At 44.0% G+C, this 21,812-nt stretch overlaps 1 protein-coding gene across 1 annotated transcript; it reads right to left on the reverse strand.

The window, feature by feature from the left end:
• Positions 1-8,725: 8,725 nt before the first annotated feature.
• On the reverse strand, positions 8,726-21,383 carry LOC140376648 (chorion-specific transcription factor GCMb-like; the record flags this gene model as incomplete). The annotated part of the gene is made up of 5 exons (XM_072462127.1): positions 21,299-21,383; positions 12,705-12,768; positions 11,018-11,206; positions 10,725-10,837; positions 8,726-8,848 (listed from the first exon to the last, which is right to left on the reverse strand). Coding segments are annotated over exons 1-5 (567 nt in total), but the record flags the coding sequence as incomplete, so codon positions are not given.
• Positions 21,384-21,812: the final 429 nt, after the last annotated feature.

The raw sequence follows: 21,812 nt of genomic DNA on the forward strand, positions 1-21,812 counted from the left end.
ATTTGCAGCAGTATTTGCAGTATTTGTAGTATTTGCAGCAGTATTTGCAGTATTTGCAGCAGTATTTGGAGCAGTATTTGTAGTATTTGCAGCAGTATTTGTAGTATTTGCAGCAGTATTTGGAGCAGTATTTGTAGTATTTGCAGCAGTATTTGTAGTATTTGCAGCAGTATTTGGAGCAGTATTTGTAGTATTTGCAGCAGTATTTGTAGTATTTGCAGCAGTATTTGGAGCAGTATTTGGAGCAGTTTTTGCAGTATTTGCAGCAGTATTTGGAGCAGTATTTGGAGCAGTTTTTGCAGTATTTGCAGCAGTATTTGGAGCAGTATTTGCAGCAGTATTTGCAGCAGTATTTGGATTAGTATTTGCAGTAGTATTTGCAGCAGTATTTGGAGAAGTATTTGCAGTATTTGGAGCAGTATTTGCAGCAGTATTTGGAGCAGTATTTGGAGCAGTATTTGGAGCAGTATTTGGAGCAGTATTTGCAGCAGTATTTGTAATATTTGCTGCAGTATTTGGAGCAGTATTTGTAGTTTTTGCAGCAGTATTTGCAGCAGTATTTGCAGTATTTACAGCAGTATTTGGAACAGTATTTGCAGCAGTATTTGCAGCAGTATTTGGAGCAGTATTTGCAGTAGTATTTGCAGCAGTATTTGGAGCAGTATTTGCAGCAGTATTTGGAGCAGTATTTGTAATATTTGCAGCAGTATTTGCAGCAGTATTTGTAATATTTGCAGCAGTATTTGGAGCAGTATTTGTAATATTTGCAGCAGTATTTGGAGCAGTATTTGCAGTAGTATTTGGAACAGTATTTGCAGCAGTATTTTCAGCAGTATTTGCAGTATTTGCAGCAGTATTTGCAGTATTTGCAGCAGTATTTGCAGCAGTATTTGCAGTATTTGCAGCAGTATTTGCAGTATTTGCAGCAGTATTTACAGTATTTGCAGCAGTATTTGTAGTAGTTGCAACAGTATCTGTAATATTTGCAGCAGTATTTGGAGCAGTATTTGTAGTATTTGCAACAGTATTTGCAGTATTTGCAACAGTATTTGTAGTATTTGCAGCAGTATTTGGAGCAGTATTTTTAGTTTTTGTAGCAGTATTTGTTGTATTTGCAGCAGTATTTGGAGCAGTATTTGCAGTATTTGCAGCAGTATTTTGAGCAGTATTTGCAGCAGTATTTGGAAACGTATTTGGAGCAGTATTTGCAGCAGTATTTGGAGCAGTATTTGCAGTATTTTTAGCAGTATTTGCAGTATTTTGAGCAGTATTTGCAGTATTTTGAGCAGTATTTGCAGCAGTATTTGCAGCAGTATTTGGAGCAGTATTTGCAGCAGTATTTGGAAAAGTATTTGCAGCAGTATTTGTAGTATTTGCAGCAGTATTTGGAGCAGTATTTGTAGTTTTTGCAGCAGTATTCACAGCAGTATTTGTAGTATTTGCAGCAGTATTTGGAGCAGTATTTGTAGTTTTTGCAGCAGTTTTTGCAGAAGTACTTGTAGTATTTGCAGCAGTATTTGGAGCAGTATTTAAAGTATTTTTAGCAGTATTTGGAGCAGTATTTGCAGCAGTATTTGGAGCAGTATTTGCAGCAGTATTTGGAGCAGTATTTGTAGTATTTGCAGCAGTATTTGGAGCAGTATTTACAGCAGTATTTGCAGTATTTGCAGCAGTATTTGAAGCGGTATTTGTAGTATTTACAGCAGTATTTGGAGCAGTATTTGTAGTATTTGCAGCAGTATTTGGAGCAGTATTTGCAGCAGTATTTGGAGCAGTTTCTGCAGTATTTGCAGCAGTATTTGCAGCAGTATTTGGAGCAGTATTTGGAGCAGTTTTTGCAGTATTTGCAGTATTTGCAGCAGTATTTGCAGCAGTATTTGGAGCAGTATTTGGAGAGTATTTGGAGAAGTATTTTCAGTATTTGCAGTATTTGGAGCAGTGTTTGCAGCAGTATTTGCAGCAGTATTTGCAGCAGTATTTGCAGCAGTATTTGCAGTATTTGCAGTATTTTCAGCAGTATATGCAGTATTTGCAGCAGTATTTGCAGTATTTGCAGCAGTATTTACAGTATTTGCGGCAGTATTTGCAGTATTTGCAGTATTTGAAGTATTCGAAGTATTTGGAGCAGTATTTGCAGTATTTGCAGCAGTATTTGGAGCAGTATTTGCAGTATTTGCAGCGGTATTTGCAGTATTTGGAGCAGTTTTTACAGCAGTATTTGGAAAAGTATTTGGAGCAGTATTTGCAGTATTTGCAGCAGTATTTGGAGCAGTATTTGTAGTATTTGCAGCAGTATTTGGAGCAGTATTTGCAGCAGTATTTGGAGCAGTATTTGCAGCAGTATTTGCAGTATTTGCAGCAGTATTTGCAGCAGTATTTGGAGCAGTATTTGTAGTATTTGCAGCAGTATTTGAGCAGTATTTGCAGCAGTATTTGGAGCAGTATTTGCAGCAGTATTTGGAGCAGTTTCTGCAGTATTTGCAGCAGTATTTGCAGCAGTATTTGGAGCAGTATTTGGAGCAGTTTTTGCAGTATTTGCAGTATTTGCAGCAGTATTTGCAGCAGTATTTGGAGCAGTATTTGGAGAGTATTTGGAGAAGTATTTTCAGTATTTGCAGTATTTGGAGCAGTGTTTGCAGCAGTATTTGCAGCAGTATTTGCAGCAGTATTTGCAGCAGTATTTGCAGCAGTATTTGCAGTATTTTCAGCAGTATATGCAGTATTTGCAGCAGTATTTGCAGTATTTGCAGCAGTATTTACAGTATTTGCGGCAGTATTTGCAGTATTTGCAGTATTTGAAGTATTCGAAGTATTTGGAGCAGTATTTGCAGTATTTGCAGCAGTATTTGGAGCAGTATTTGCAGTATTTGCAGCGGTATTTGCAGTATTTGGAGCAGTATTTGCAGCAGTATTTGGAAAAGTATTTGGAGCAGTATTTGCAGTATTTGCAGCAGTATTTGGAGCAGTATTTGTAGTATTTGCAGCAGTATTTGGAGCAGTATTTGCAGCAGTATTTGGAGCAGTATTTGCAGCAGTATTTGCAGTATTTGCAGCAGTATTTGCAGCAGTATTTGGAGCAGTATTTGTAGTATTTGCAGCAGTATTTGAGCAGTATTTGCAGCAGTATTTGGAGCAGTATTTGCAGCAGTATTTGGAGCAGTTTCTGCAGTATTTGCAGCAGTATTTGCAGCAGTATTTGGAGCAGTATTTGGAGCAGTTTTTGCAGTATTTGCAGCAGTATTTGCAGCAGTATTTGCAGCAGTATTTGCAGCAGTATTTGCAGCAGTATTTGCAGCAGTATTTGCAGCAGTATTTGCAGTATTTGCAGCAGTATTTGCAGCAGTATTTGGAACAGTATTTACAGCAGTATTTGCAGCAGTATTTGCAGCAGTATTTGCAGCAGTATTTGCAGTATTTGCAGCAGTATTTGCAGTATTTGCAGCAGTATTTGCAGCAGTATTTGGAGCAGTATTTGCAGCAGTATTTGCAGTATTTGCAGCAGTATTTGCAGCAGTATTTGGAGCAGTATTTGTAGTATTTGCAGCAGTATTTGAGCAGTATTTGCAGCAGTATTTGGAGCAGTATTTGCAGCAGTATTTGGAGCAGTTTCTGCAGTATTTGCAGCAGTATTTGCAGCAGTATTTGGAGCAGTATTTGGAGCAGTTTTTGCAGTATTTGCAGTATTTGCAGCAGTATTTGCAGCAGTATTTGCAGCAGTATTTGCAGCAGTATTTGCAGCAGTATTTGCAGCAGTATTTGCAGTATTTGCAGCAGTATTTGCAGCAGTATTTGGAACAGTATTTACAGCAGTATTTGCAGCAGTATTTGCAGCAGTATTTGCAGCAGTATTTGCAGTATTTGCAGCAGTATTTGCAGTATTTGCAGCAGTATTTGCAGCAGTATTTGGAGCAGTATTTGCAGCAGTATTTGCAGCAGTATTTGCAGCAGTATTTGCAGCAGTATTTGGAGCAGTATTTGTAGTTTTTGCAGCAGTATTTGCAGCAGTATTTGTAGTATTTGCAGCAGTATTTGCAGCAGTATTTGCAGCAGTATTTGCAGCAGTATTTGCAGCAGTATTTGCAGCAGTATTTGGAGCAGTATTTGTAGTATTTGCAGCAGTATTTGGAGCAGTATTTGCAACAGTATTTGTAGTATTTGCAGCAGTATTTGGAGCAGTATTTGCAACAGTATTTGTAGTATTTGCAGCAGTATTTGGATCAGTATTTGCAGCAGTATTTGTAGTCTTTGCAGCAGTATTTGTAGTATTTGCAGCAGTATTTGGAGCAGTATTTGTAGTATTTGCAGCAGTATTTGGAGCAGTATTTGCAACAGTATTTGTAGTATTTGCAGCAGTATTTGGAGCAGTATTTGTAGTATTTGCAGCAGTATTTGGAGCAGTATTTGTAGTATTTGCAGCAGTATTTGGAGCAGTATTTGTAGTATTTGCAGCAGTATTTGCAGTATTTGTAGTATTTGCAGCAGTATTTGGAGCAGTATTTGTAGTATTTGCAGCAGTATTTGGAGCAGTATTTGTAGTATTTGCAGCAGTATTTGGAGCAGTATTTGTAGTATTTGCAGCAGTATTTGCAGTATTTGCAACAGTATTTGTAGTATTTGCAGCAGTATTTGGAGCAGTATTTGTAGTATTTGCAGCAGTATTTGGAGCAGTATTTGTAGTATTTGCAGCAGTATTTGCAGTATTTGCAACAGTATTTGTAGTATTTGCAGCAGTATTTGGAGCAGTATTTGGAGCAGTATTTGTAGTATTTGCAGCAGTATTTGCAGTATTTGCAACAGTATTTGTAGTATTTGCAGCAGTATTTGGAGCAGTATTTGTAGTATTTGCAGCAGTATTTGCAGTATTTGCAACAGTATTTGTAGTATTTGCAGCAGTATTTGGAGCAGTATTTGTAGTATTTGCAGCAGTATTTGCAGTATTTGCAACAGTATTTGTAGTATTTGCAGCAGTATTTGGAGCAGTATTTGTAGTATTTGCAGCAGTATTTGCAGTATTTGCAACAGTATTTGTAGTATTTGCAGCAGTATTTGGAGCAGTATTTGCAGTATTTGCAGCAGTATTTGGAGCAGTATCTGCACAGTATTTGGAGCAGTATCTGCAACAGTATTTGGAGCAGTATTTGGAGCAGTATTTTCAGTATTTGGAGCAGTATTTGGAGCAGTATTTGCAGCAGTATTTGCAGCAGTATTTGGAGCAGTATTTGTAGTATTTGCAGCAGTATTTGCAGCAGTATTTGCAGCAGTATTTGCAGTATTTGCAGCAGTATTTGCAGTATTTGCAGCAGTATTTGCTGCAGTATTTGCAGTATTTGCAGCAGTATTTGGAGCAGTATTTGCAGCAGTATTTGCAGCAGTATTTGTAGTATTTGCAGCAGTATTTGCAGCAGTATTTGGAGCAGTATTTGTAGTTTTTGCAGCAGTTTTTGCAGCAGTATTTGTAGTATTTGCAGCAGTATTTGCAGCAGTATTTGGAGCAGTATTTGTAGTATTTGCAGCAGTATTTGGAGCAGTATTTGCAGCAGTATTTGCAGTATTTGCAGCAGTATTTGCAGCAGTATTTGGAACAGTATTTACAGCAGTATTTGCAGCAGTATTTGCAGCAGTATTTGCAGCAGTATTTGGAGCAGTATTTGCAGCAGTATTTGGAGCAGTATTTGTAGTATTTGCAGCAGTATTTGGAGCCGTATTTGCAGCAGTATTTGCAGCAGTATTTGCAGCAGTATTTGCAGCAGTATTTGCAGCAGTATTTGCAGCAGTATTTGGAGCAGTATTTGCAGCAGTATTTGCAGCAGTATTTGCAGCATTTGCAGCAGTATTTGGAGCAGTATTTGCAGCAGTATTTGGAGCAGTATTTACAGTATTTGCAGTATTTGAAGTATTCGAAGTATTTGGAGCAGTATTTGCAGTATTTGCAGCAGTATTTGGAGCAGTATTTGCAGTATTTGCAGCAGTATTTGCAGTATTTGGAGCAGTATTTGCAGCAGTATTTGGAAAAGTATTTGGAGCAGTATTTGCAGTATTTGCAGCAGTATTTGGAGCAGTATTTGTAGTATTTGCAGCAGTATTTGGAGCAGTATTTGCAGCAGTATTTGCGGCAGTATTTGCAGTATTTGCAGTATTTGAAGTATTCGAAGTATTTGGAGCAGTATTTGCAGTATTTGCAGAAGTATTTGGAGCAGTATTTGCAGTATTTGCAGCAGTATTTGCAGTATTTGGAACAGTATTTGCAGCAGTATTTGGAAAAGTATTTGGAGCAGTATTTGCAGTATTTGCAGCAGTATTTGGAGCAGTATTTGTAGTATTTGCAGCAGTATTTGGAGCAGTATTTGCAGCAGTATTTGGAGCAGTATTTGCAGCAGTATTTGCAGTATTTGCAGCAGTATTTGCAGCAGTATTTGGAGCAGTATTTGTAGTATTTGCAGCAGTATTTGAGCAGTATTTGCAGCAGTATTTGGAGCAGTATTTGCAGTATTTGGAGCAGTTTCTGCAGTATTTGCAGCAGTATTTGCAGCAGTATTTGGAGCAGTATTTGGAGCAGTTTTTGCAGTATTTGCAGTATTTGCAGCAGTATTTGCAGCAGTATTTGCAGCAGTATTTGCAGCAGTATTTGCAGCAGTATTTGCAGTATTTGCAGCAGTATTTGCAGCAGTATTTGGAACAGTATTTACAGCAGTATTTGCAGCAGTATTTGCAGCATTTGCAGCAGTATTTGCAGTATTTGCAGCAGTATTTGCAGTATTTGCAGCAGTATTTGCAGCAGTATTTGTAGTATTTGCAGCAGTATTCGCAGCTGTATTTGTAGTATTTGCAGCAGTATTTGCAGCAGTATTTGTAGTATTTGCAGCAGTATTTGCAGCAGTATTTGCAGCAGTATTTGCAGCAGTATTTGCAGCAGTATTTGGAGCAGTATTTGGAGCAATATTTGGAGCAGTATTTGTAGTCTTTGCAGCAGTATTTGTAGTATTTGCAGCAGTATTTGGAGCAGTATTTGTAGTATTTGCAGCAGTATTTGGAGCAGTATTTGCAACAGTATTTGTAGTATTTGCAGCAGTATTTGGAGCAGTATTTGCAACAGTATTTGTAGTATTTGCAGCAGTATTTGGATCAGTATTTGCAGCAGTATTTGTAGTCTTTGCAGCAGTATTTGGAGCAGTATTTGCAGCAGTATTTGGAGCAGTATTTGTAGTATTTGCAGCAGTATTTGGAGCAGTATTTGCAACAGTATTTGTAGTATTTGCAGCAGTATTTGGAGCAGTATTTGTAGTATTTGCAGCAGTATTTGGAGCAGTATTTGTAGTATTTGCAGCAGTATTTGCAGTATTTGTAGTATTTGCAGCAGTATTTGCAGCAGTATTTGGAGCAGTATTTGTAGTATTTGCAGCAGTATTTGGAGCAGTATTTGCAGCAGTATTTGCAGTATTTGCAGCAGTATTTGCAGCAGTATTTGGAGCAGTATTTGCAGCAGTATTTGGAGCAGTATTTGGAGCAGTATTTGTAGTATTTGCAGCAGTATTTGGAGCAGTATTTGCAGCAGTATTTGCAGCAGTATTTGCAGCAGTATTTGCAGCAGTATTTGCAGCAGTATTTGCAGCAGTATTTGCAGCAGTATTTGCAGCAGTATTTGGAGCAGTATTTGGAGCAGTATTTGCAGCAGTATTTGCAGCAGTATTTGCAGCAGTATTTGCAGCAGTATTTGCAGCAGTATTTGGAGCAGTATTTGCAGCAGTATTTGCAGCAGTATTTGCAGCATTTGCAGCAGTATTTGGAGCAGTATTTGCAGCAGTATTTGGAGCAGTATTTACAGTATTTGCAGCAGTATTTGGAGCAGTATTTACAGTATTTGCAGCAGTATTTGCAGCATTTGCAGCAGTATTTGGAGCAGTATTTGCAGCAGTATTTGCAGCAGTATTTGCAGCAGTATTTGCAGCAGTATTTGCAGCAGTATTTGCAGCAGTATTTGGAGCAGTATTTGCAGCAGTATTTGGAGCAGTATTTGCAGCAGTATTTGCAGCAGTATTTGGAGCAGTATTTGCAGCAGTATTTGCAGCAGTATTTGCAGTATTTGCAGCAGTATTTGCAGCAGTATTTGCAGCAGTATTTGCAGCAGTATTTGGAGCAGTATTTGGAGCAGTATTTGCAGCAGTATTTGCAGCAGTATTTGCAGCAGTATTTGCAGTATTTGCAGCAGTATTTGCAGCAGTATTTGCAGCAGTATTTGCAGCAGTATTTGCAGTATTTGCAGCAGTATTTGCAGCAGTATTTGCAGCAGTATTTGCAGCAGTATTTGCAGCAGTATTTGCAGTATTTGCAGCAGTATTTGCAGCAGTATTTGCAGCAGTATTTGTAGTATTTGCAGCAGTATTTGCAGCAGTATTTGCAGTATTTGCAGCAGTATTTGCAGCAGTATTTGCAGCAGTATTTGCAGCAGTATTTGCAGTATTTGCAGCAGTATTTGCAGCAGTATTTGCAGCAGTATTTGCAGCAGTATTTGCAGCAGTATTTGCAGTATTTGCAGCAGTATTTGCAGCAGTATTTGCAGCAGTATTTGCAGCAGTATTTGCAGCAGTATTTGCAGTATTTGCAGCAGTATTTGCAGCAGTATTTGCAGCAGTATTTGCAGCAGTATTTGCAGCAGTATTTGCAGCAGTATTTGCAGTATTTGCAGCAGTATTTGCAGCAGTATTTGCAGTATTTACAGTATAAATACCTGTGAGTCCAGGATCCGTCTCTTTGGTCCAAACGGAGAATGAACTCGTCGTTTGACTGAAGAACGTCGAGCTTCAGTTTCTGATTTCGACTCAGGTCTGGGATGATCATGGACCCCTTTGGCCTGGAAGAGAGAACAGGGCTAAAGAGGGCTAAAGAGGGCTAAATCAGGACTAAAGCAGGGCTAAAAAGGGACTACAGCAGGGCTAAAGAGGGCTAAACCAGGGCTAAAGAGGGCTAAACCGAGGCAAAAGCAGGGCTAAAGAGGGCTAAAGAGGGCTAAACCAGGGCTAAAGAGGGCTAAAGAGGGCTAAATCAGGGCTAAAGCAGGGCTAAAAAGGGACTACAGCAGGGCTAAAGAGGGCTAAACCAGGGCTAAAGAGGGCTAAACCGAGGCAAAAGCAGGGCTAAAGAGGGCTAAAGAGGGCTAAACCAGGGCTAAAGAGGGCTAAAGAGGGCTAAATCAGGGCTAAAGCAGGGCTAAAAAGGGACTACAGCAGGGCTAAAGAGGGCTAAACCAGGGCTAAAGAGGGCTAAACCGAGGCAAAAGCAGGGCTAAAGAGGGCTAAAGAGGGCTAAACCAGGGCTAAAGAGGGCTAAACCGAGGCAAAAGCAGGGCTAAAGAGGGCTAAACCAGGGCTAAAGAGGGCTAAACCGAGGCAAAAGCAGGGCTAAAGAGGGCTAAACCAGGGCTAAAGAGGGCTAAAGAGGGCTAAACCGAGGCAAAAGCAGGGCTAAAGAGGGCTAAAGAGGGCTAAACCAGGGCTAAAGAGGGCTAAACCGAGGCAAAAGCAGGGCTAAAGAGGGCTAAACCAGGGCTAAAGAGGGCTAAAGAGGGCTAAATCAGGGCTAAAGCAGGGCTAAAAAGGGACTACAGCAGGGCTAAAGAGGGCTAAACCAGGGCTAAAGAGGGCTAAACCGAGGCAAAAGCAGGGCTAAAGAGGGCTAAAGAGGGCTAAACCAGGGCTAAAGAGGGCTAAAGAGGGCTAAACCGAGGCAAAAGCAGGGCTAAAGAGGGCTAAACCAGGGCTAAAGAGGGCTAAAGAGGGCTAAACCGAGGCAAAAGCAGGGCTAAAGAGGGCTAAACCAGGGCTAAAGAGGGCTAAACCAGGGCTAAAGAGGGCTAAACCGAGGCAAAAGCAGGGCTAAAGAGGGCTAAATCAGGGCTAAAGCAGGGCTAAAAAGGGACTACAGCAGGGCTAAAGAGGGCTAAACCAGGGCTAAAGAGGGCTAAACCGAGGCAAAAGCAGGGCTAAAGAGGGCTAAACCAGGGCTAAAGAGGGCTAAACCAGGGCTAAAGAGGGCTAAACCGAGGCAAAAGCAGGGCTAAAGAGGGCTAAAGAGGGCTAAACCAGGGCTAAACCAGGGCTAAAGAGGGTTAAAGAGGGCTAAACCAGGGCTAAAGCAGGGCTAAAGCAGGGCTAAAGAGGGACTACAGCAGGGCTAAAGAGGCCTAAACCAGGGCTAAAGAGGGCTAAACCGAGGCAAAAGCAGGGCTAAAGAGGGCTAAACCAGGGCTAAACCAGGGTTAAAGAGGGCTAAACCAGGGCTAAAGCAGGGCTAAAGAGGGCTAAACTAGGGCTAAACCAGGGCTAAACCAGGGCTAAAGCAGGGCTAAAGAGGGCTAAACCAGGGCTAAAGAGGGTTAAACCAGGGCTAAAGAGGGCTAAACAAGGGCTAAAGAGGGCTAAAGAGGGCTAAAGAGGGCTAAACCAGGGCTAAACCAGGGCTAAAGAGGGTTAAACCAGGGCTAAAGAGGGCTAAACAAGGGCTATAGAGGGCTAAAGCAGGGCTAAAGAGGGCTAAAGAGGGCTAAACCAGGGCTAAAGAGGGCTAAGGAGGGCTAAACCAGGGCTAAAAAGGGCTAAATCAGGGCTAAACCAGGGCTAAAGCAGGGCCAAAGACGGCTGAACCAGGGCTAAAGCACGGCTAAACCAAGGCTAAAGAGGGCTAAACGAGGTCTAAACCAGGGCTAAACCAGGTCCAGACTAGTCTCAAACCTGGAAGAAGATGGCTCTTCCGTCCACTCTCCAGAAGTTGGTGACTGGATAACCGCTGTGTCCTCGACACGGGACGAGCTCCAGAGGCGACGAACACGAGGGACACAACTTCTCTACAAGACAAACTTTATATCATAATGTGGTCCTGGTCCTGGTCCTGGTCCTGGTCCTGGTCCTGGTCCTGGTCCTGGTCCTGGTCCTGGTCCTGGTCCTGGTCCTGGTCCTGGTCCTGGTCCAGGTCCTGGTCCGGGTCCCCGTCCCCGTCCCCGTCCCCGTCCCCGTCCCCTCCTCACTCTGCTGCTTGCCCCGGGCCTTGTCACAAATGGCCGGTCTCAGGGTCAGTCTGGATCCGTCCGGAGCGGAGCAGGACCTGGAGCAGGTCACGACCCCGAGACACGACTTCTTCAGGATCTGACAGTTGTGATTGTTCGTGTTCCTCATGGCCCAACCTGACAGGTGCCGCTGCGCCTGCTTCTCCTCACCTGCCACAGAGAGCCACAGAGAGCCACATGAGAGCCACAGAGAGCCACAGAGAGCCACAGAGAGCCACAGAGAGCCACAGAGAGCCACAGAGAGCCACATGAGAGCCACATGAGAGCCACAGAGAGCCACATGAGAGCCACAGAGAGCCACATGAGAGCCACAGAGAGCCACAGAGAGCCACATGAGACGCCTCAGACGCCTCAGACGCCTCAGACGCTTCAGACGCCTCAGACGCCTCAGACGCTTCAGACGCCTCAGACGCCTCAGACGCTTCAGACGCCTCAGACGCCTCAGACGCTTCAGACGCCTCAGACGCCTCAGACGCCTCAGACGCCTCAGACGCTTCAGACGCCTCAGACGCTTCAGACGCCTCAGACGCCTCAGACGCCTCAGACGCCTCAGACGCCTCAGACGCCTCAGACGCCTCAGACGCCTCAGACGCCTCAGACGCCTCAGACGCCTCAGACGCCTCAGACGCCTCAGACGCTTCAGACGCCTCAGACGCTTCAGACGCCTCAGACGCCTCAGACGCTTCAGACGCCTCAGACGCCTCAGACGCCTCAGACGCCTCAGACGCCTCAGACGCCTCAGACGCCTCAGACGCCTCAGACGCCTCAGACGCCTCAGACGCCTCAGACGCTTCAGACGCCTCAGACGCCTCAGACGCCTCAGACGCCTCAGACGCCTCAGACGCTTCAGACGCCTCAGACGCTTCAGACGCCTCAGACGCCTCAGACGCCTCAGACGCTTCAGACGCCTCAGACGCTTCAGACGCTTCAGACGCTTCAGACGCTTCAGACGCTTCAGATGCCTCAGACGCCTCAGACGCCTCAGACGCCTCAGACGCCTCAGACGCCTCAGACGCCTCAGACGCCTCAGACGCCTCAGACGCCTCAGACGCCTCAGACGCCTCAGACGCTTCAGACGCCTCAGACGCCTCAGACGCCTCAGACGCCTCAGACGCCTCAGACGCCTCAGACGCCTCAGACGCCTCAGACGCTTCAGACGCCTCAGACGCTTCAGACGCCTCAGACGCCTCAGACGCTTCAGACGCCTCAGACGCCTCAGACGCCTCAGACGCCTCAGACGCCTCAGACGCTTCAGACGCCTCAGACGCCTCAGACGCCTCAGACGCCTCAGACGCCTCAGACGCCTCAGACGCCTCAGACGCTTCAGACGCCTCAGACGCCTCAGACGCCTCAGACGCCTCAGACGCTTCAGACGCCTCAGACGCCTCAGACGCCTCAGACGCCTCAGACGCCTCAGACGCCTCAGACGCCTCAGACGCCTCAGACGCCTCAGACGCCTCAGACGCCTCAGACGCCTCAGACGCCTCAGACGCCTCAGACGCCTCAGACGCCTCAGACGCCTCAGACGCCTCAGACGCTTCAGACGCCTCAGACGCCTCAGACGCCTCAGACGCCTCAGACGCTTCAGACGCCTCAGACGCTTCAGACGCTTCAGATGCCCTCCCGCCTCAGATGCCCTCCCTCTCACCGCTGTAGATGTATCTCACGTATCCATCGGTCCACTCCTGAAACACGTCCAACTGTTTCAGCTCCTGCACAAAGAGAAGAGGCTGCAGTGCCCGCTGTGACCACAGGAGGCGCTCAGAGGGCCCGCTGTGACCACAGGGCCCCCTCCTGGAGGAATGAGGTATTACACCACAAACGACTCAGTGCAAAACACTTCAAATGTCTAATATTTCAAATAACTTAAATATTCAATACATTTGAACATATTTCCTCCAAATCATTAAATTCCACTTTTATCTCTCAAAAGTGTAAAATACAAGTTTCAGAAGTTCTTTTAGAGACACAGATGTTTAATGAATAATAACACATAATCAATACAAATAAATGACTTTCTACTATTTTGAGGTTCAAATCAATAAATATTTGTCGTTGGATCAAGTTCATCCACGAAAAGAACAAAAGACTTAAATATGAGGAAACAAACGATGACAGAAGTTCACCATTCATCGAGTCAAAGCTTTGTTTTCTGTGAGACAAGTTCCACCAGGAGGAACTCTCTCTACAATGTGGATCTGATGTAAACCACTCTGAGAGAATCCTGACCCTGACCCTGACCCCTGAGAGTAATGTGGTGCCTGAGGTTCCTGTACAGGTCTTATACTGAGAGTCATGTGGTGCCTGAGGTTCCTGTACAGGTCTTATACTGAGAGTCATGTGGTGCCTGAGGTTCCTGTACAGGTCTTATACTGAGAGTCATGTGGTGCCGGGGGTTCCTGTACAGGTCTTATACTGAGAGTCATGTGGTGCCGGGGGTTCCTGTACAGGTCTTATACTGAGAGTCATGTGGTGCCGGGGGTTCCTGTACAGGTCTTATACTGAGAGTCATGTGGTGCCGGGGGTTCCTGTACAGGTCTTATACTGAGAGTCATGTGGTGCCGGGGGTTCCTGTACAGGTCTTATACTGAGAGTCATGTGGTGGCGGGGGTTCCTGTACAGGTCTTATACTGAGAGTCATGTGGTGCCTGAGGTTCCTGTACAGGTCTTATACTGAGAGTCATGTGGTGCTGGGGGTTCCTGTACAGGTCTTATACTGAGAGTCATGTGGTGCCTGAGGTTCCTGTACAGGTCTTATACTGAGAGTAATGTGGTGCCTGAGGTTCCTGTACAGGTCTTATACTGAGAGTCATGTGGTGCCTGAGGTTCCTGTACAGGTCTTATACTGAGAGTCATGTGGTGCCTGAGGTTCCTGTACAGGTCTTGAATGTGGTGCTGGTGTAAAAGTGAATCACATGAAAAGCTTTGAGATGTGGAAAGAGAAACAGACTTTTATAGTTTTACACATAAAGAGTTTTATGACCTCTGACTGAGATGTTTATAAAGGTCATGACCTTTATGACCTCTGACTGAGATGTTTATAAAGGTCATGACCTTTATGACCTCTGACTGAGATGTTTATAAAGGTCATGACCTTTATGACCTCTGACTGAGATGTTTATCAAGGTCATGACCTTTATGACCTCTGACTGAGATGTTTATAAAGGTCATGACCTTTATGACCTCTGACTGAGATGTTTATCAAGGTCATGACCTTTATGACCTCTGACTGAGATGTTTATCAAGGTCATGACCTTTATGACCTCTGACTGAGATGTTTATCAAGGTCATGACCTTTATGACCTCTGACTGAGATGTTTATCAAGGTCATGACCTTTATGACCTCTGACTGAGATGTCTATTTTTTAACAATAAAATAAAAACAATCAGAGATAAATTAGATGAAATTACCCCCGCTATTAGCCCTGAACTAGCCCAAGCTGTAAATCTAACGTCCCATATAAATCCACCTGTAAACTTAGAAAGGTTCACAGCTGTTGATCAAGCAGAGATAACTTCAGCCATTATGTCCTCTAAAAGCTCCACTTGTGTCCTAGACCCCATTCCAAGCTCCTCAAAGACATTCTCCCCCTAATTATAGACCCTATTCTTAATATAATAAATACTTCAGTAGAAAGTGTTTATGTTCCACAGTCCTTCAAACATGACGTCATTAAACCTCTTCTGAAAAAGACTCATCTAGATCCCGACCTATTGGTAAACTACAGACCTATTTCAAATCTTCCCTTCGTCTCTAAAATCCTTGAAAAAGTTGTAGTAAAACAGCTTTGTCGCCACCTGCAGGACAATAACTTATTTGAAGTTTTCCAGTCAGGGTTCAGAGCCCACCACAGCACTGAAACTGCACTAGTTAAAGTCACAAATGATTTGTTATTAGCCGCTGACGATGGACTGGTCTCAATCCTGGTTCTGTTGGACCTCAGCGCAGCGTTTGACACCATCGACCACAACATTCTACTGCAGAGGTTAGAATGTGATGTAGGTGTTGGAGGAACAGCCCTCAGCTGGTTTAAATCCTATCTATCTGATAGGTTCCAATTTGTTAATGTAAACCAGAGCTCCTCACCAAGCTCTAAAGTAATTTACGGTGTGCCACAGGGTTCGGTACTCGGTCCAATTCTGTTTACTCTTTATATGCTACCATTAGGCAACATTATCAGAAAGCATGACATTAACTTCCACTGCTATGCAGACGACACTCAGCTGTATTTATCAATGAAACCTGATCAGAGCGATCAAGTAGACAGACTTAGTGCTTGTGTGAAGGAGATAAAAACCTGGATGACACTAAACTACCTGCTTCTTAACCCTGAAAAAGCCGAGGTCATTGTGCTTGGCCCTAAGCATCTACGAGACGCTCTATCTGAGCAGATAGTCACACTGGACAATGTCAGTGTAGCCTCCAGTTCTACTGTAAGAAACCTTGGAGTCTTATTTGACCAGGAGCTCTCATTTAAAGCTCATATAAATCAAGCTTGTAAAACAGCCTATTTCCATTTGCGCAACAAGAGCCAAAATCAGAAGAATCCTGCCTAAAAGTGATGCTGAAAAACTTATCCATGCATTTGTAACGACTAGATTAGACTACTGTAACTCCCTGCTTGCAGCGTGTCCTAAAAGCTCCATAAAAAGCTTTCAACTGGTTCAAAATGCAGCAGCAAGATTACTAACAGGAACAAAAAGAAGAGAGCACATTACGCCGGTGCTGGAGTCTCTTCACTGGCTCCTGTCGAGTCCAGAATCAAATTCAAAATTCTACTCTTGACCTACAAAGCCATAAATGACATGGCCCCATCCTACCTCAAAGATGCTATAGAACCATATCATCCAAACAGAGCTCTTCGCTCTCAGAATGCCGGCCTTCTGGTGGTGCCAAGAGTCTCTAAAAGTACTGTAGGAGGTAGAGCCTTCTGGTGGTGCCAAGAGTCTCTAAAAGTACTGTAGGAGGTAGAGCCTTCTGGTGGTGCCAAGAGTCTCTAAAAGTACTGTAGGAGGTAGAGCCTTCTGGTGGTGCCAAGAGTCTCTAAAAGTACTGTAGGAGGTAGAGCCTTCTGGTGGTGCCAAGAGTCTCTAAAAGTACTGTAGGAGGTAGAGCGTTTAGCTCCCAAGCTCCTGTGTTATGGAATCAGCTCCGACCCATGTTAAATCTGCTGACACAGTCTCTTCATTTAAGTCCAGGCTTAAACGTTCCTCTTTAAATGACTTATGGTCAGACCAGTTATAACAGAAAGATAAACCCACAGCTTTAGCTACGCTGCCCTAGCAGCAACTGTGCTGGGGGAAGTATGAGCTCTGTCCTCTTCTTCTGACTTATATCAAACAATATGTATTTTTTGATTCCACTTGCAAACTGTTCACCGCCTTCTTTTTCTTTGTCTCACTCCTGAGGACCTGTGGACCCAGATGTCCCTCTCCTGGTGAAGTGTCCCTGCCCCGTGTGGACGGTCCCTCATCTGCCTGAAGAGTGGGTCCAGCTCCAATGTCTCCCTCGTGTCTGTGAGAGTCACATCCTCCTTCACTGGAACTAACACAGGGACATACGCTTTTGTCCCAAAGAGGTTTTTTTGTAGTTTTTCTTGGTCAAGAAGGAAAGTCTAAGGACAGAGGACCTGGGACATCGTCCCTCGTCCCCACAGACATTGTTGATTCGGCCTCAGAGGCGACTGTTGTGATTTTGGGCCTTACAAAAATAAATTGATTTGATTTGATTATAAAGGTCATGACCTTTATGACCTCTGACTGAGACGTTTAACATGTTGTTTTGAAAGATGAAAAGTGGGAGGAGCTCAGGGGAGGCCCCCACATTCATGCCCTTATTTGGTCAGATGCGCCTACTTTCTTCATATCTCCAGGTCAAAGGTCAAAGGTCTCATTCTTCACAGGGAAATGCAGCTGTTGTAGAAACAGCGCCACCAGGAGGCGAACCACTGTCACATGACCTGGGACTGGTACAGCATTTACCCCTGAACTTTACAACTATGAACCTCAGAACTCCTGCCACACAAACATCACCAACGATCAAGGGCTGAGAGAGGGACAGACATCAGGCAAATGGACACAAACATCACCAACGATCAAGGGCTGAGAGAGGGGCAGACATCAGGCAAATGGACACAAACATCACCAACGATCAAGGGCTGAGAGAGGGACAGACATCAGGCAAATGGACACAAACATCACCAACGATCAAGGGCTGAGAGAGGGACAGACATCAGGCAAATGGACACAAACATCACCAACGATCAAGGGCTGAGAGAGGGACAGACATCAGGCAAATGGACACAAACATCACCAACGATCAAGGGCTGAGAGAGGGACAGACATCAGGCAAATGGACACAAACATCACCAACTATCAAGGGCTGAGAGAGGGACAGACATCAGGCAAATGGACACAAACATCACCAACGATCAAGGGCTGAGAGAGGGACAGACATCAGGCAAATGGACACAAACATCACCAACTATCAAGGGCTGAGAGAGGGACAGACATCAGGCAAATGGACACAAACATCACCAACGATCAAGGGCTGAGACAGGGACAGACATCAGGCAAATGGACACAAACATCACCAACGATCAAGGACTGAGAGAGGGACAGACATCAGGCAAATGGACACAAACATCACCAACTATCAAGGGCTGAGAGAGGGACAGACATCAGGCAAATGGACACAAACATCACCAACGATCAAGGGCTGAGAGAGGGACAGACATCAGGCAAATGGACACAAACATCACCAACGATCAAGGGCTGAGAGAGGGACAGACATCAGGCAAATGGACACAAACATCACCAACGATCAAGGGCTGAGACAGGGACAGACATCAGGCAAATGGACACAAACATCACCAACGATCAAGGGCTGAGAGAGGGACAGACATCAGGCAAATGGACACAAACATCACCAACGATCAAGGGCTGAGAGAGGGACAGACATCAGGCAAATGGACACAAACATCACCAACGATCAAGGGCTGAGACAGGGACAGACATCAGGCAAATGGACACAAACATCACCAACTATCAAGGGCTGAGAGAGGGACAGACATCAGGCAAATGGACACAAACATCACCAACGATCAAGGGCTGAGACAGGGACAGACATCAGGCAAATGGACACAAACATCACCAACGATCAAGGGCTGAGAGAGGGACAGACATCAGGCAAATGGACACAAACATCACCAACGATCAAGGGCTGAGAGAGGGACAGACATCAGGCAAATGGACACAAACATCACCAACGATCAAGGGCTGAGACAGGGACAGACATCAGGCAAATGGACACAAACATCACCAACGATCAAGGGCTGAGACAGGGACAGACATCAGGCAAATGGACACAAACATCACCAACTATCAAGGGCTGAGAGAGGGACAGACATCAGGCAAATGGACACAAACATCACCAACGATCAAGGGCTGAGAGAGGGACAGACATCAGGCAAATGGACACAAACATCACCAACGATCAAGGGCTGAGAGAGGGACAGACATCAGGCAAATGGACACAAACATCACCAACGATCAAGGGCTGAGAGAGGGACAGACATCAGGCAAATGGACACAAACATCACCAACGATCAAGGGCTGAGACAGGGACAGACATCAGGCAAATGGACACAAACATCACCAACGATCAAGGGCTGAGACAGGGACAGACATCAGGCAAATGGACACAAACATCACCAACGATCAAGGGCTGAGAGAGGGACAGACATCAGGCAAATGGACACAAACATCACCAACGATCAAGGGCTGAGAGAGGGACAGACATCAGGCAAATGGACACAAACATCACCAACTATCAAGGGCTGAGAGAGGGACAGACATCAGGCAAATGGACACAAACATCACCAACGATCAAGGGCTGAGACAGGGACAGACATCAGGCAAATGGACACAAATGAGACGAAGAGGACGATGACTTGTGACGTCCTGATGTCGATGATCCACAATGTTTAGAGTAAAACACTAAAAACCTGTTTTTATTTTACGGTAAATAAACAAACGCTGACTAAACCAGGTCTAAACCAGGACTAAACCAGGACTAAACCAGGACTAAACCAGGACTAAACCAGGACTAAACCAGGACTAAACCAGGTCTAAACCAGGACTAAACCAGGACTAAACCAGGACTAAACCAGGACTAAACCAGGTCTAAACCAGGACTAAACCAGGACTAAACCAGGTCTAAACCAAGACTAAACCAGGACTAAACCAGGACTAAACCAGGTCTAAACCAGGACTAAACCAGGACTAAACAAGGACTAAACCAGGTCTAAACCAGGACTAAACCAGGACTAAACCAGGACTAAACCAGGACTAAACCAGGACTAAACCAGAACTAAACCAAGACTAAACCAGGACTAAACCAGGACTAAACCAAGACTAAACCAGGACTAAACCAGGTCTAAACCAGGACTAAACCAGGACTAAACCAGGACTAAACCAGGACTAAACCAGGACTAAACCAGGTCTAAACCAGGACTAAACCAGGACTAAACCAGGACTAAACCAGGACTAAACCAGGTCTAAACCAGGACTAAACCAGGACTAAACCAGGACTAAACCAGGTCTAAACCAGGACTAAACCAGGACTAAACCAGGACTAAACCAGGACTAAACCAGGACTAAACCAGGTCTAAACCAGGACTAAACCAGGACTAAACCAGGTCTAAACCAGGACTAAACCAGGACTAAACCAGGTCTAAACCAGGACTAAACCAGGACTAAACCAGGACTAAACCAGGACTAAATCAAGACTAAACCAGGACTAAACCAGGACTAAACCAGGTCTAAACCAGGACTAAACCAGGACTAAACCAGGACTAAACCAGGTCTAAACCAGGACTAAACCAGGTCTAAACCAGGACTAAACTAGGTCTAAACCAGGTCTAAACCAGGACTAAACCAGGACTAAACCAGGTCTAAACCAGGTCTAAACCAGGTCTAAACCAGGACTAAACCAGGTCTAAACCAGGTCTAAACCTGGACTAAACCAGGTCTAAACCAGGTCTAAACCAGGTCTAAACCAGGTCTAAACCAGGTCTAAACCAGGACTAAACCAGGTCTAAACCAGGACTAAACCAGGTCTAAACCAGGTCCAAACCAGGACTAAACCAGGACTAAACCAGGTCTAAACCAGGTCCAAACCAGGACTAAACCAGGTCTAAACCAGGTCCAAACCAGGACTAAACCAGGTCTAAACCAGGTCTAAACCAGGACTAAACCAGGTCTAAACCAGGTCCAAACCAGGACTAAACCAGGTCTAAACCAGGACTAAACCAGGTCTAAACCAGGACTAAACCAGGTCTAAACTTAGTCTCAGTCTGATAAGACAAACACATGTTTTCGTGATGAGTTTCTCTGATAAACTGAGACTGTCCTGTTTTACGCCTTTGCTTATAATTATATTCATTTTATTGATAAATGAAGCATATTTATATAAAATGATGATCAAAAGGAATTTGTCCACAAAATGGTCATTTAATAAATACTCAAAATTCCGAATTTTAATTTCAGACACATTTTTTCAGAATACTAACTTTTATCAAACAGGATTTTTTTTTACTCTGAAAAGTCTTAAATGTTTAAGAAATAAACCAACACAAATATGTGTGTTTCCCTCATTGGTCCAGGCGTGTTCCAGAGCAGAACAAGCTTCAGTTGTTTCATCTGGACTCAGATGAAACAACTGAAGCTTTTTCTACAACAAAAATATGTGTAATTAGTTTTGTTTTAGTTCTGTTTAAAAGTGAAACGTTTAAATGTGTTTTAATAATTCAAGTGAAAATTCTGTTATTTTTCTAAAAAATCAAAATTGAATCTGGAGCAGGAAAGATTTGATTTAGAAAATAACTTTCTCTGACGTAAAAACATAAAGCGCAGTCATATTTGATCATATTTATTTCATTTCTTAATGTGATTAAATTCATTGACTCAAATTTTATTGAGCTGGACATTTATTATTATGATTATTAGACTTTTCTCTTTTTCACAAACTGATCCAAAATATTTGAATTGTTGTAAAAATGTCATAACAATTTTAAAATTGCTTTTACTTTAAATCAGACAATTTTTAACACAATTTAAATTTAAACTGAACAAAACAAAAGCAGCTCTTGTGTCATTGCACTGTAGGGTCGTCTGTAGTACTTGTAGTACTTGTAGTACTTGTAGTACTTGTAGTATTGGCAGTATTTGCAGTATAAATACCTGGGGCAGTTTGGGGTCGTTGATGTCCCAGCTCAGCTTCATCCCGACAGAACAAACACACTCTTCTTCTGCCGACATGGTCCAAAACCAGGTCCAGGTCTTGAGGACTTCACACTTTAGTTCTGCCGCTCTCTCTGAAGTCCTGACCAAAGTCCAGACCAAAGTCCTGACCAAAGTCCTGACCAAAGTCCTGACCAAAGTCCTGACCAAAGTCCAGACCAAAGTCCTGACCAAAGTCCTGACCAAAGTCCTGACCAAAGTCCAGACCAAAGTCCAGACCAAAGTCCTGACCAAAGTCCAGACCCGCTCAGATCAAACTGGGCTTTAGCTCCAGGTCCAGACTGTGGGTTCTAGTCCTCCATGGTCCAGGTCTCAGTCCAGGTCTCAGTCCAGGTCTCAGTCCAGGTCTCTGTCCAGGACCAGACCTGTTAAAACAAAAGTCTTGTCTGAAAAATAAATCACAAAAGGTAAAAAAGGATTTTCCTTTCGTGAAATGTCTTTGTTACATTTGGAA

The sequence above is a fragment of the Eucyclogobius newberryi genome, unplaced genomic scaffold (genome assembly GCF_026437365.1).
Source record: "Eucyclogobius newberryi isolate DKJ021-1_F unplaced genomic scaffold, fEucNew1.0.hap1 SCAF_372, whole genome shotgun sequence".
Classification (NCBI taxonomy): Eukaryota; Metazoa; Chordata; class Actinopteri; order Gobiiformes; family Gobiidae; genus Eucyclogobius; species Eucyclogobius newberryi.